We start from the raw sequence: 15410 nt of genomic DNA on the forward strand, positions 1-15410 counted from the left end.
ATATTATTGTTTTCATGGAGAGAAAAACAAATCTATCAGTGTGTTCACTGAACTGAAACACAACTCAAAGGTGGATATTACCCATGATTCCCGGCTCCTTGAACCAGAAGAACTGCTGCTTTAACAAATGCACCAAACTCTTATAAGAACTTTTAACTGATCTTTTGAGTCTGGCATTTTAAGCTGCGACTATCCGTCAGTTACACACTTCTCACAGGAAATCGTACACACTCAATAAACACAGAAGAGGAACTGACATTCGAGGTGAGGAGTGGGAATGAAAGGGGGAAACATTCCTCCTATTCCAAGTCAGTGAATCACAAAATCACTTTAAAGCTTTTGTTTTTAGGTTAAAAAGTTGCATAATGTTGCTTTAAATTACTGTGTGGTTGAACTGAATGCTCTGATACATTATATTAAATGCAAAGTAATACTTTAGGTTATTACATTAAATACTACGTTTTGACTCCTTCTATATCATCAGCAGGTGTCAGTACCTGCACCATCACAGTTAGGGATGGTTCAAATAGTTTAAGGTTATTATTCTGTCGAACAAGGCATAAAAATCGTAGCATAAAACTTTCCCCAAATGTAAATAAAGCTTTTGTCTGACTCACATTGATTGGGTCCAGAACTTTCACTGCTGCCTCACTTCCATCCTTCTTGTTGGTCACTCTGTAGACTTTTCCATATGTTCCTTTCCCGATGGTCTCCACGATGTCCCAGTTACCCGACGGATCGCCCAGAGTCTCAAGGCCGATCATGCTGGAATTGTAGGGGTACAGGCCGTACAGCGACCTGCTGGAAGATCAACACAATCTACAATCAACAGTGACAAATTCAAATCTCACACCAGGACAATAATAATGACTTGTGATTATAAGGTATGTAAATCCCTTTCGAATTCCTAACACTCTGTCCTACAAAAATGAGCCACACAGGCTTGAACACTCTCACCTCAAGACAGAGAAACACATACTGTTATACAGAGGGGCAGGTAATTAAAATGTATGATCAGTGGGCAGCCCACAGTGCACACAGGTACATCTGCTCCCAAAAGGCCTCCTCGTTTAGCTCAGTGAAGCGACTACATCTGCCAAGGGAGACACTTAACAGGTTTAAAGCAGAACAAATCAAAGCAGAGACAAAGCTGAAGGTGGAGAGAACAAGACTCTACTTACATGGCCAATGTTATTTTCTTCTGACTCATCGGGGTCGAGGAAAAAACTCCCCTAAGGAGTCTCCGGGGACCATAATACAACAACACCTGTAGCAACAGCCAGGGCTTCCTCCGGGAGGACGGGCAACAAGTGGCATTTCACAGCAGCACTGAATTAGCCCTCTCCATGGGGACCTTGTCACCGCCCGCTAAGAAGTGCAATCTCCTGGAGATCAATTGGATTGGTCGGAGATTAACTTGACAAGTGGCGTCCTGAATGAGCGGTGAACCGGTAACTCACCCCCACACAAACAGTTTTGAAAAATGATTATTACGTAAAGGTGTTTTATAAAATGTCTTCGGCCCTTGACGTGGTTATAAAGACCGATGATCGACCGGAGGGAAGAGGCCGACGTCGATCATCAGGCAAGTGATGATTTCCCGCGCCTGCATACAACCTATGCATGCAACATGCAAGACTAGCGATGCAAAGCATTGACTGTCGAAGCAGCTGAAGCCCACTAGCATGATGGATGAGGAGACGATGTTGCCATGTTGGGGCGACACGCATCCTATTTTTGGAAAATGACACGAATTCCAGATAAACATGATGGAGGGTAATGTTTGTGTGCGATCACACGACTGTGCCGCTTGTCATAAACATGTTATGCATCACAGAGGTTGTGCGACCCTGAGGAGGGGAAGGAGAAGTCGTTTTTCGAGCTGCAGATTGATGTAAAAGCCGTTGAATGATGTCGAACCCTCAGGAGATGCAAGCACAGATTCATGAATCGTTGTGCACGCAGGTTGACATTAGATGGATTTAACCACTGTTCCTGGGAGGCGTTCAAACGTGCAACGCAGAGATGCAACAGATCTCCTTCACTGTGTCCTTCAAGAGGCCGCCTGTGACAGCACAAGCCAAATATCTCTTATAATTACACTTCTTCATATCACACATTTAAAGTCTCTTTTTGTCTCCAGTCTAATAGTCCATCTTTGACTTCTTCTGAAGCTAATCGTCCATCTCAAACCGACCATGAATAATGCATCGCAGCTGCCTTATTAATCAACAAGGTCCAAACCTGTTTACCTGCCATTTATAACTGTCGCTCTGTTTGGTAACGTGCACAGTGTGTCGAACACATCACCGGTCGCCTGTTGCCAAGGCACCTTCACCAACTTCTCTAACAGATGGATCCTATTCCTCACCGGCAGCACCACATACATCCGATACAATGTTTGACTGCAACTTTTAAATACAGGTTTAAGTCCCATGTGCAGGCAGATGTGACACATAGTTAAATGCACAACATACCTGACTGGCTATTAATGTACAACTATCTCATTCTGCAAGAGCTTTCCAAGTACAAACCAAGTGTAACATCAGCTTGAACATCACCAAAGGATTTGATTTAATAATAGAATCTATTGTTTGACCATCAATCATCAAAAACACAAAAAGTACTGCATATACTTAAAGAAAGGTCGCTATAGCAACAGTTTTATGGCAACCTGTGTACAAATATCTAATGTGCTCACTCAATCATTTGCATCTATTTAATATTCAAACTGGAGTTCAAAGATCAGTAGAGCTCAGATCATAAAGCCACAAGTCAAACTTACCTGTTTCTGTGAAAGTGTTTCTTTCTCTCTCGCTCAGCGACGTGCACCAGACTAATTCACGCCAATCTATAGGGATTAATAATGCACCGGTAATCTGCCACCTGATCCCCGGCACTGTTCAATATTCAAGTGGCAGATGTAGCTACTCATAATGGCCTGCTGATATGAAGCGTCTCGGGTTGCACGCAGGTTACCAGGAAGTTCCTGATAGTTGCTAGGTCACGTGATTTGTGCCCCGTCCCCCCCTCTGAACACAGTGTTCATTACACGTTCGGCTGTCGCTTATTGAGAAAACAACTTCTGACATCTTGGTCTCCTGAACTGGAAAAGGATTCAAGAGAGCTGAGCACAACGCGTCTATAAAGTCATGTGTATGTCCAGAATAGGAAGCAAGCACATCTCTGCATCTAAATAACAGAGCTTACATGCTGAAGAACCAAAAACACTGGATGTTTCTGTTGAAAAAATCCCAAGGACCTAATATAACAAGGACAAGAGTCACATCCGCTCGAAACAGTTACAAGACAAAAACAGAAAATGGATTTTTTGAAGAACAAGGTTTAAAGTGTCAGATCTTCTTATTTGCTGAATCGATTTCATTCTCTAGACCAAGAAACATAAAAGCAAATGTTTATAAACTGTAGATATATGTAACCTGCAGGGTCACAGATAGAAATGCATGGGCTTGGGGACTTCAAACACCAGCGTATGGCTGGATTATGAAGCTTTTCTAGTTTTGATGATCACTCAGAGTGCTTTTTCCATTCCCACATTCATAATGGAATTTATGTGCAGCACTATATCTATCACGCATTACTCACACACTGCTGCTACAGCCGTAAGGGGCAATTTGGTCTTGCTCAAGGAGACTGGGGTTAAAACTGTCGAGTTTTCGGTTGGTGGACGACCCGCTTCCTCCTGAGACAGAACCGCCAAAATTTATATTTGTATATATTTACATTCAGCCTTATAGGTTTCCATATTTGTGTTTTCTGCCAAATGTGGGTTCTTGTGTATGCATAGTCGAGACAGGCTGGGATATAGAGTATATGAGCATAGACATTGACTGAATATAAAGATGGACAACACGTCTACACTTCCTACCACTACCTGTCATGTCCTCCATGTAAAATGTCAAACCTATGGTGCAGACATACAGAGGACTTTTTGGCAGAGTGTTAAATAAATACAAAACTCTAACTTTCCCTGAATAGTAGACGCGCTGTTCAAGATGGAGGACACACAAGCAGTGTGTTAGAACAGGACACCAGGGTTCCTCGATGGCTGAGCTCAGGTTTCCCTTTGTTTACCATCGTGTGTCAGCGTCTGAAAAAGATCGACTGGATCTGGAGTTCAATATGCTGTTCTGTCCTATGTGGCCCTGTCAAGTAGTTTAAAAAAAAAAAAAAATCCAACATCAGTAAAGTAAACATACATGGCTGTAAACTGTGTAAATCCCGGGATATTTGTGTGTCTATCTGTCGCTAAGCTTGAGCTAAACCATGCTCCGAGGTTCGGACGCGGCACAGGGACCAGTCGGGGTCTTTCAAACCAGAAAACAACGCAAAGTAAAAGTGAGTAATCTAATTTTCTGCTTCCATCAAACTCGCACAATCCCACCCTCTCTGGTTAAGCCCTTCGGGAACTTGGTAAACCCTTTGGTAAGTCTGCGGAGAGAGGGGAAAAAAAACCTCTCATGTATAATCCCTTTTAAGGGGATATGAGGAGGCTTTGCAGTAAACCTCCGGTAGCCACGAGTCAGGCCTAAAGCCCTGTGCCCTTGTTGTCACACTGGATGTCCAAAGTCTCACTCGTCCAGACACCAACACATCTTTCTAATGTTAAGGCCTTTAAATCATATCTGTGCATCCACAACTTTTTTAAACAAATCTAACTCAAACTGAATCAACCCGATGAATAAAGAGACAACATTATGATCAGTGTAATGACTCAGCACACCTTAACCACAGACTTAAAGGAATCGTAGCAGTTCTCATAATGCCTGTGATGTGATACAGTGCAATGCTCCTGCTTGTGCACAACACAGCTACATGTCACATGTTATTAATAAAGGTTTGAGATATTTCATTGCATGTGGGTTTTTGTCATTTTTATTCTACATCATTTAAAAATGTTTCTGCACGAAATGCACATTTTTCTTTTTGTGACATCTGGACAAAATGACCACAGCAATTTTTCTGTTCAGGCAAAATGAAACAGGCGACAAAACCAAACCAAAGCTTAATAACAGCAGAACTTGGCCGTCACTTTTATTTACCATAGATCTACAAGCTCATGAAAAAACATCAAATAAAGTACTATTTATATTTTGTCATCCACTCCCAGATAAAAATTATATCTTAAAAAAGCCTATCGAGAATAAAGTTGAAATTTCAAGATAAACATCGAACTTTTGATAATATATTAAACGTTAGCCAACATTATATATAATAAGACTGGATCTACAAAATGCTGGTGTAGATGAATTCGTGAAACTTTAGCCGGCTTCAGAATCTTTTTATATTTTCCCAGATAAAAACAATATCCTATTGGAGCTTTTGCAGAAATTAGGTAAACATGAAGTCTCTTTTAACCTAGTTATAAAACCTGTTCCATTAATGCTCACCTATTGAACCCCTGAGTCCTGTCAGTGCTAACAACGATGCATTTATGTGATTTGCATGTCTTACCTCTTAACACCTCTGTAAACTCCAATGAAAAGATTAACACCACCATATGAAGGAGCCTATTTTCTACAATGTAAAATAATAAGCCTACTGGCATCAGAATACAACTCAAGCTGCACCTGATGTGACCTTGAAGGTATGTTAGTGCGTGTATTGTGTGTATTGTGAGTCCTACCTTGACATCTCTGCCGCCGTGTTTCCATCTCTAAAATCTGCAAAACATGGGAAAGTGTGTGAGACCTCAGCTGATCCCTGCACACTCCTGGGTCCATCTTTAGACGAGTCAACATATCCCATCACCGGAGACAGTTTACACTGGACTCACTGCGCTGACCTAAACCAACAGTTCTCTATGTGCAACTTACCCATGTCCACAGAACCATCTCCGAACTGATTTCCCTATTTACTCAGAGCAGGACTTGAATAATTCAGAGACACCCGAGCCTGTTTGTTCAGCTGGACCGGAAGCTGTGATATCACCTGCATCACCTCATGCACACACAGAGGTTTGTTGTTTGTTGTTGCTCCGGCTCCAGAAACTGACCTGGATCTGGAGGAAGTGAGGACAGGTCCAGTGAAGCTCTCCCCAGCACCAGCATCTCTCTGCAGCGAACCCGTCCAACAGTCCCGGTGATTTTACCCAGTGAAAATTCCTCTGTGGCTCCATAGTACTGACTGTTTTCTCTTTGTCTAACAGGCAGAAAACCAGAGGCTTTGTGCGGCCTCCCGTCATTAACCCGGGGTTAAGGGCCTCCCTTGTTTATGAAATTTCAACCCAGTTACCCTGGAAGAAAAAAGCTCAGTCACATGGTAACTGAAGCCCCTATCTGGAATAACCCGAATAGCAGTTGAAAGGAATCAACCAAATACTTACTGTGTAGTCATTTCTCCTGGAATTTTTTTTTAAGGAGCAGGTATTTCAGTGGTCTCAGGACTCTACTGCACAGAGGACTATTAGGCCAGGCATATGGAAATAAATTAGAGGAGCAAGAATTTTTTCATTTAGAGGATGTTGAGAAATGTTTTTATTTTTCTTATTTCGAAGATAAAGTTCAAACGTCGAGAAAAAAGTTTGTGACAAAAGATTGTTTTTTATTTTGCAGAGAAAAAAGCTGAAATGTCTTGAACAATCTCCAAAATTGTGGATATTGAGATTGAAGTAAATTAAGTCTTAATAAATCAGTTATTTTTAAAGCCTATCGTGTCAAGTGTTCAACATTGTAATTTTTGCTACACATTCAATTTATAAAATACTAAAATATATTTCCCTCTGTAAAAATAAAAAAGGGTGCTAGTCTTTTTCTCAAGTCTGACCCTAATAATCTTCTGTGTACTCGAGCACTCAACATGCAACATTTTAAAAACATGTCCAAACTATTTTCATGTACAGTCACATTTCGGTTGCCACGGTCACAGGATGTGCTCTGGAAGTTGTCTCTTAAGATTCGAGCTCGAATGAGGCAAGAGCCTCACTCAACACAGTTTGAGGTGGATGTCTGTATCTAAAACAGACACATGTGACCATAGCAGCCAATATAGTGATTGAAGATAGGAGAAAAAAATAATTATATGAAGCAATATTTTAGCTTAATGGAGCTAAATCTAGTGTCTTGAAACCATATGTCCTGTTGTCCGTTAACATTTATACCTGCTACAAGTGACTCTTAATGAGTATTATACTTAATAATACCTCATGAGAGCATTAATACTCAAATAAAAAAAGTACAATCATCTGGTAAATATAGTCGACAGGATAATTTATATGAATATCCACAGACAGGAAAAGTCAAGGAGAAGAATCGGTGTGTTTATATTTTATTCACATATGTTACATTTGCATTAAATGTCCAAGTCACACTTTCTGAACAAACTCAGAAAGTTTGAGTCAGCACCTACAGTAATATACTGTATTCTCTCTTCATTCATACAGGAGAACACACAAGAGCTTTCAGTTACTTTTACCCCACCCCCCCGTTACTCATTGGCTATTTTGGTTGCGGTCATTTACAAAGTTGGGTCTGCAGAACACAGAAGGGAGGAGAAACTCAGGAAACAGAAAAAGCAGCATGCATGAATTCAAGAGGAAGGTTTTCAAGTGTTAGCTTGTTCCTTAAAAATTCCTTGATGCAGCACAATGTGGCCCAGCATTTCATAGAGAGAAAAAAAATACAACATCAGGGATATCAGCAGTTTGTGCCGCTTATCACTCAGAAGAAAAATTATATATTTGCAGGCACTGGATAAATCTCCTCCCCACCAGAAAAAAACAACGGATGATAATCAGAAGAAAAAGTAGCTAAGACACTTGAATAATTGTGGTGTAAAGGATGTCATGCACAGTGTAGACCAGATACTCAAATTTGATGATCTTGTAAAGTTGGAATGCAACTATGATTCACAACTAAATGATAGTTCTCACAGTAAATGCTCTGTACTGCAGTTTTGACTCGACAATTTAAAAAAGCATCAAAAGGAAAATATTTTTATCAGACAGCACAGACACACAAGGAGTATCGACTTTTCTTGGCAAAAGCAACTTAGATTTCATAGAGTTTTAAATTTTGAGAGAAAACTTTGATGAAGCTGATATGTTTCTTTTCTCATGTGGAGTTCAGCTCTGCCGGTGCAGCAGGACACCAAATCAAAACATATTTGATTCTGGGGGTTTGAATTCAGGGTTTCTGTGGAGCAGGGACAGCGAGTTTAGCTCAAAGACTGTATATAAAGATGGACGACATGACAGATCCCCACAAGTGGAGCCAAATTATCTGGATCGCCCCCTAGTGGCCGGCTGCTGTATAGGTCATAAAACCTGCCACCTCCATGTTAGCAGATGGGAAATGGATAAATGAAAAAGTCAAAACACTTGTCGGATACATTTTTCTAAAAGATGTGTTCTGTCATTATCACTTTGATTTAAACAAACATCAAACTTTGCTTTTAATTACTTATCTGATGCTGTTAAAATGAGGTGAAACGTCGTACTTGACAGCTGATAATAACTCGCGATTGGTCAAGTGGCTCCACACCACAATCACCACTCGGGCTCCAAATGACGTCACAAGCACAAGATGGCCAAACCTGTGTCAAGGATATTTAAGCTTCATTTTTAGTTTTACGTGACGAAGTGGAGACACGTCTACCATCTTTATGTACAGTCGAGGGTTTAGCAATTGAAAGAGTTGGCATTTGAGTTGCTTCTTCAGAACTAGCCAGACACAAAAAGAGCAGATGGGGCAGGACTAGGTTAGGTGAAGAGGGGAATCTTGAAACAAAGCGACCGCAAACCTCCATAAACATTAAAGTGAGTTGGAGTCAACGTTCCCAGCCATCTGCTGTAAACCCAAAGCACAACCTTAGAAAAAAAAAAAGTCTTCACAAAAGTTAAAATCACTTACTTGAACAATGAGCAGCAGCATTTATTTAAATATCTAAAACTTATTTTTTTAAACAGCAAAAACAGAAAAAAAGAATTCCTGAGGATGGATTGCAACAAGACCCATTAAAAAGAAAAACAAAAGAGTCTTTGCTCGTTTGCAAAAAAAACCTCTAGTGTGTTGATGGGTGGACTTGTCCTGCCGAGACACTGAGTGCAAAAACATCGCTTCACTCATCAGGAGCTTGAAACTCATGCCAGTACAGCAGAGCACGTTTTGATAAATAAAAAGGGATATGCATCAACATCAGAAATTTTGCAAAAAAAGTTGTCAAACTTTGCAGGGACTATCAGCACTCTCTACCGTATGTCATTTTTAACCCAAATAAATATGCAAGGCTTCAGTAGCCTGCTCCAAACCAATTTCAAATTTGGGCAAAGTTGTGCTTGCTTTACTTAGATCTCACCAAATTATTTTATTCCCTGTTGAAAACCACACAATAAATCACTTAAACACACACGCGTGTTAATCTTTAGGTGTGATTGTACACCAAACTTCACATAAACCAAGGCTGTGGCAGCAGAAACCCTCACCGCAAGTTTGTGTTTATCACGTTAAAAAGTCCCAAATATTTTTGATCGAGACAGGCGCATGAGCCAGAAAAAAAAAATCCTTCTCCGTTCACGGGTTGCGGTTTTCTCTGGACTCTGGAAGATCTTAGAGTCCGTTATAGTGAGGCCCCCAACGCTTATTGATGTGATCAAAGGTGTGCGATACCCACTGCTGCTCCAACACTCGATACCTCTCCTCGCATAAGAAGAGAGGCTTGCCACGGCTGGAGAAAGGCCAGAGGGGAAAACAAGAGTGAGAAATGTGTTTTCACTGCAGCAACAGGTATTAAAAAAACAGAAAAGAAAAAGCTGCGTCCTAAATCCATGCTGGATAGAAACCATGGGGTTTTGAGGACGTTATGTGTTTTTACTACAGAAACATCAGCATGCACACTGATATGTCATAATACTTACAATATAATACTTTTATTACTTATTATACTTATTTCCAAGTTTGCTGTAGCGCACCATTGTCCACGTCAGGGAATAGTTCAAACTAATTTTACTTTCTCGAAAGCTGCATGTACACTATATGGCCGTTAGTATTGGTAAATACTGAACGTAAGTACGATGAACACAGTATATGTGTATTTATTGGTTTTAACAGTTAAAAGCTCACTGCACAATATCACTTCTGTAATGGCTGCAGGTGATGTTTCATACCGTAAATCCCGGTCCTCCTCTCCGTGAGCATCGAGGTACACAGAACCCCACAGGCAGAACCGATGTCCCCGGATGATGATGATGACTGAGGCGTTTATCAGTAGAAAGATGCCTGTAGCTGCTCCACAATGCTGCGAGTGCTACAAATGACAAGCGACACGTGAGTTTCACACGGATCATAACACTGCCAAAAAGCTGTCATATAGATGTCATTAACAGTTTGGCCCTGCGTTTGAGACACTTACCAAAACACATTCACAAATACCCTGCTGTTTGCAACACACGCCTTTGAGACAGACGAAGGCGCCGCACACGAGGCACAGTGCAGGGTCTTTTGGCACCTTCTTGCAGGCAGTGCAGGCCTTCCTGTGATAGTACTGGAAGATGATATTGTAGTTGTCAGGTAGCTGCAAAAGGCGAGGGGACGCCCACTGAGGATCCTGGCCAAGCAACGTCTTCAGAGGAAGAGAACGGCAAGAGTCAGGCCACAGCTGTGTTGTCCACCACAGTCAGTGATGAATTATTCCAGACTCGTTATCATAAAACCCTTCAGCTTTAGTCATCAACAAAAATATAAAACTGAATATGCTACTGCTATCTGTTGTTTTTTAAATAAGTTGAGGGGGAAAATCTGAGTAGTTTACTAAATCTACCCAGTTTGCCTTCCTAGTTTTTATGATTTTGTTCAGCTATCAGATGTAATAAATAACAAAACACCTTAAATCCAATATGAATTGACATGCAAGGGAAGTTTCCCCAAATGTGTAATATCCGAGATGACAGCAGTGCTGAATCATGGGGGCGTTAGACACTGGGTTATTTGGGCAGTCACTCTCCTCAGAGACACAGCTACGGACCTTGTCAACCAAGGTTGGAACTCAAATTCTAAGTGTCAATAGCAGTTTTAGTTACATGAATCATTTTACAAAATGCCCAGTTCAAAATATGTGCTTTGAATTTTGACACTGCAGAGAGATTGGAAGTCCAAGAAAAAAAAAAGAATGAACTTAAATGCTGATATTTACCGAATAACGTGGTTTAGACAGAAATTCACGCACCACTGACTGCTCAGCCTTCATCTGAGAGAGCCCCTGGACCTCAGCACACCACTGGGTTACCAAGTCGAAGGCGCTGACCGTCCACTCCAGGAACGAGGCACTGTGCACAGTGTTGGAAGGCTGAGGGGCCGATGGTACGAGCCCCACACACACAGCCAAGGACGAGAACTCCTCCTCCTCCTGACAACAAACAAACAAGGAGAGGGGGTCAAACTCATGCCTACTTACATCCCGAAACATAAATTCATACAAAAATGAATGCAGAGTACGGGCAGAAGGCTCTGTCCATTTCCATTTCTAACTTAGAGCATTAAATTAGCCTGTAGAATGACACTGATGTTATAACATACCATGCAGCTAGTGAGGTTATCTCCATAGAGGTGGTGCTGCAGGAGGCAGGAGAGGCGGAGGAAAGGCAGGCAGAACTCCTGGAGGCTGAACTCGATAGACTGCGGGGACCACACACTGGAGCTCAGCTGGAAACAATAGCAACACTTGATCAATAACCAGCAAACAGCTCGGTGATAACACCGTGATGTATATCTCCCCCTGGAGATGAGCAGAGATACTAGACCACTGTCTCTCACAGTAATGGCCACATGAGAGAGAAAGACACAGAGATCCTGAGGGCGGTTATGTTAGGAAGTGCTAAAGAGTCAGTTTCATGTCTCACCATTGACGTTTCCTCAGCGTTCACCTTGTAGACAGTCTTGTCCTTGGAGAGCACGCCGATGGTGTGACTGAGCAGCGCTTCAAACGACCTCTCAGCGTTTGCAGCATTCTGTAGCAGAAATGCAGAATATTCAGAGCAAGTTATCGATTATTAAATGACAAAGATTTTATTTTTAATCGAGTTTGCGATCGTCTCTTTAGTTTCTCAGTGATGTGAAATGAGAAAACACCAAACTCCACTCACTTCTCTCTCTGTTACACCTAAATTAGCAGGTATATGCAGGTTATTTATACACGGGGGAACCTGCTAAAAGAAAAATGGTGATTGATGCCTTTCCATTTGCCAGTAGAGGAGTTCATCTTTCTGTTTTCTTCCCCGGTGCGTCATATTTGACATCATGAACGCAATGGAAACTGAGAAAATCTATGACCTCGCTGTCTTGCTAAATTAGCCCATGCACCTCGATGTCTCATTTCCTGAGATGATTGAATCAATTTCGATTGCAGACAAAAGAGATTGTGTCTGCTCATAAGGTTTATTCAGTTTTGTTTTGTAGGCCTTCAGAAAAAGGTAAGGCATTGTAACTATGGACAAAAACACATGAAAGAATCAAATTGTTCTGACTTAATCAATCTCTTGTTAGTTTTCAATTGTATGAAGGTCACATATCATGATACGTCACGCATGTGTCTTCCTGTTCCTCCTCTTTAGTATAAAATCTGATTCACGGTAGAATATAATGACTTATGCAGAAAAAGCACAGGACAATCATTCTTTGCACACAATATAACATCTGATAAGTGGTAGAGACATTACTGAATGTATGTTCTGATAAAAATTCAACTGGTTTGGCGTATTTTATAAAGAGGAAAAGCTGAGAGCATTTATCAAGCTGAAGGTGATAGAATATAAAACAGCAGTCTTATCTCGCCTGCCGTCCCTTGTCATAGATTTATAGAGGAGGAATTTCTAATCCATGGATTTCTTCCCTCCAGGCTCTGATCCTTGCTCAGACTTTATCTATTCTAACAACCTCAATTTAATTACAATGACTTTCTACCAAATATGGATGCCGTTCTCGTCGTGGATTTGAAATCCATCTAAACGGCAGCCCGTGAATTCCCGCATTACTGTTTAATGACAGCGTAGTAAGAAGATAGGAATCCAGGCCCCCATTATGGATGGAAACACCCTGCAGGAAGACAGTTTCAGCTATTTGTCATTTGACATTCAAGGCAGTCGCTCCCTAATACAGATTTAATAGACTGAGGATAAATAGCCAATTAATGCAACACTCTCCAGTAATCACACTTTTCCAGATAATGAAGATCGATACTGTCGACTGTGGTAAGCATATAAATGAAATCGGAAAGGGCTTAATTCATCTCAATACTTAGTCACAAACAATGATTTACTAAGGTTGTGGACGTACTGTGGTTCCAGGGAAGTGTTCAACGAGCAAAGAATACATGTGGACAGACAACATATTCCCGTGTAGGCCTGAAACTGCACTTAGAGCAGAATTATTCAGGCGTACTGAAAAGGTTATGTTGTTTTAAGTGTGCGGACCATAGACTGTATATAAAGATGGACGATGGACTTCCTCCAACTTTCCAGAAATATAGCCAAAATACCCACAAGATACAAACGATGCTATCTTGTGCATTTGGAGCCACAGTCTGTTCACTTAATTAATTATTAGGCTACACAGAGATTCATTGACTACAGAAGCAAAGCACAAGCGAAGCAAAGGCCAACCAATAAAATCAGCAAAAAGAAAAAAGTAGAAAGAAAAGAAACACAAAATAGTCAAAAATAATTATTAAAACTTCTTAAGTAATTAACTTGCCCTGACCCTGTTTATAGCATTAAAAGCTCTGAGCATTGCAGAGCAGACAAAAGAAAGAAAGTGTCAACCTTCACTAATGGAGGTCAAATTAGCATGTGATGGTGAATAATGTCTCAGAGTCGTGTGAATTGATTTCACTTCTACCTTCTTGAGTGCTCCAGACGTGCTCCAGGCCTGCCTCTCCTCTGGGCTGAACTTGGTCGACAGAGCAGCCAGAGCCTGGATGAACTGCAGGTTGTACAGCATCTTCACCACACAGGTGAAGTGTTCTACGAGAGATGAGAGATGGTGACACAGTGAGCATGTGTTATCTTGAATTGAGGAAAAAAAGAGCATTAAAAAGGGCTCTTTGAGGGAGGTTGGTCGTCATTCACAAGGGCTTTGTGTTAGTTTCCGCTGCATTGTATAGAGAGCCTGACTGAACAGTGTGCAGGATAATTACCAAAGCATGTCAGGTGGAAAATGAAGGCTGAAAGACATTTAGATTTTGTACGGAAAAGAACATCAGAGAGTGGTGTTGGTTTTCTTTCACAGCAAAGTGGTTGTGTTGGTCACTGTGACATGAGTCAGTACACACAAGAAAACAGAATTCAAAAAAGGTCATCCCTCTTAACCAACAAGTGCAATCAGTACCACTCATAGACCAATCATGCCTCTCCCTTTCTGTTGCTCACTTTATAAAAATCAAGAGGTTTTTAAGATGTTATTTTGGCTTTAAGCATATTCATTCAGCACATTACTTCTTCATTAATGTGCCTCTTATCCTGTTTTTTAAATTAATTCTCTTTTAATGTTTTTGCAAGAGCCAAGCCAATTTTTGGAGGCAGATGCCAATATGGATATTTGGTGTAACAAAATATTAACAAAAAACAATTTATGTAACCTAACAATATCTTATTATAATGTTAACCGTTTCCATCGAAGGCTTCTTTCAACTAAAACCATCTTTGTCGTGCTGTAAAAGTCCTCCCTGTCCCTGCCAGCGGTCAACCCAATTCACTCATCAATGAGATGATCTGCCTGCTGCGACTTTTCTCCCATTAAACGTGACTGTAGTGTGTCAGGCCAGGTCTTTATGGATTCCCCCCCCTCCCCTTACGTTTTGTTGTAAAGCTCTAAGATGGAAGAAATGCAACGACAAGTCAAAGATAAGGGGGCAGATGAAATTGCAGCCCTCCCATCGCCAGGGTCGCCTCTCTCTGATGCTCACAGTCAAAACAGCAACAACAGGAGCATCGATAAGAGATGTGAAATGCTTCTGTCCTGCACTCAGCCCTGATTACCACAGATAACGGAGTTGTCCTTGAGGAGCAGCCGCCGAGCGACTCCACGCTCTCTTGTGGTGTCATGATACAGACAGAGGGGACCGTACCTTTTCGCAGCGGCTGTGGCATCGTGAGCACAAAGATGATCAGGAGGGAAGGGACGTCTCGAAACAGCATGGGTACCTCGGGTCTCTCTTCATCGAAGCTGCTGTGACAAAGAGCAGAAGAGCTTTTTATTACATTGCATTTATATGCGGATTCAATTGAAGATAATTGCCATCGCATTAATGCGATAGCAATTTAGCATTCTGGTTTTATGTCTGAATTTATCTTTCAATAAAAGTGTATTTTCCCTTCATTGAATGACAAAAAGATGGAGAAGAATAAGAAGACTATTCCGATATTTTCAGTTTTATTTAATATAAGCAGATGCGCATTCATG

The 15410-nt window shown here is 41.1% G+C and overlaps 2 protein-coding genes across 5 annotated transcripts in view; both read right to left on the reverse strand.

Annotated features, from left to right (window-relative positions):
* myo3b (myosin IIIB) overlaps positions 1–1210 on the reverse strand; it is a 59819-nt gene extending 58609 nt beyond the window's left edge. The window contains exons 1-2 of the mRNA XM_061088905.1: positions 1182–1210; positions 618–801 (exon numbers count right to left, since the gene is read on the reverse strand). Of these exons, the coding sequence (XP_060944888.1) occupies positions 618–801; positions 1182–1210 (213 nt within the window). The remainder of the gene's footprint in view (positions 1–617; positions 802–1181) is intronic.
* A 6061-nt stretch (positions 1211–7271) lies between these two features.
* ubr3 (ubiquitin protein ligase E3 component n-recognin 3) overlaps positions 7272–15410 on the reverse strand; it is a 38535-nt gene continuing 30396 nt past the window's right edge. The window contains exons 32-39 of one of the 4 annotated variants that reach the window (XM_061088130.1): positions 15076–15173; positions 13848–13972; positions 11855–11962; positions 11532–11657; positions 11182–11361; positions 10369–10578; positions 10124–10263; positions 7272–9684 (exon numbers count right to left, since the gene is read on the reverse strand). In XM_061088130.1, coding sequence (XP_060944113.1) covers positions 9567–9684; positions 10124–10263; positions 10369–10578; positions 11182–11361; positions 11532–11657; positions 11855–11962; positions 13848–13972; positions 15076–15173 — 1105 coding nt within the window. In that variant the 3' untranslated portion in view covers positions 7272–9566. Of the gene's footprint in view, positions 9685–10123; positions 10264–10368; positions 10579–11148; positions 11362–11531; positions 11658–11854; positions 11963–13847; positions 13973–15075; positions 15177–15410 lie in introns of all 4 variants that reach the window. The other 3 variants (XM_061088128.1, XM_061088129.1, XM_061088127.1) reach the window with 3 other exon arrangements.

This window comes from Limanda limanda, chromosome 16, assembly GCF_963576545.1.
Source record: "Limanda limanda chromosome 16, fLimLim1.1, whole genome shotgun sequence".
Classification (NCBI taxonomy): domain Eukaryota; kingdom Metazoa; phylum Chordata; class Actinopteri; order Pleuronectiformes; family Pleuronectidae; genus Limanda; species Limanda limanda.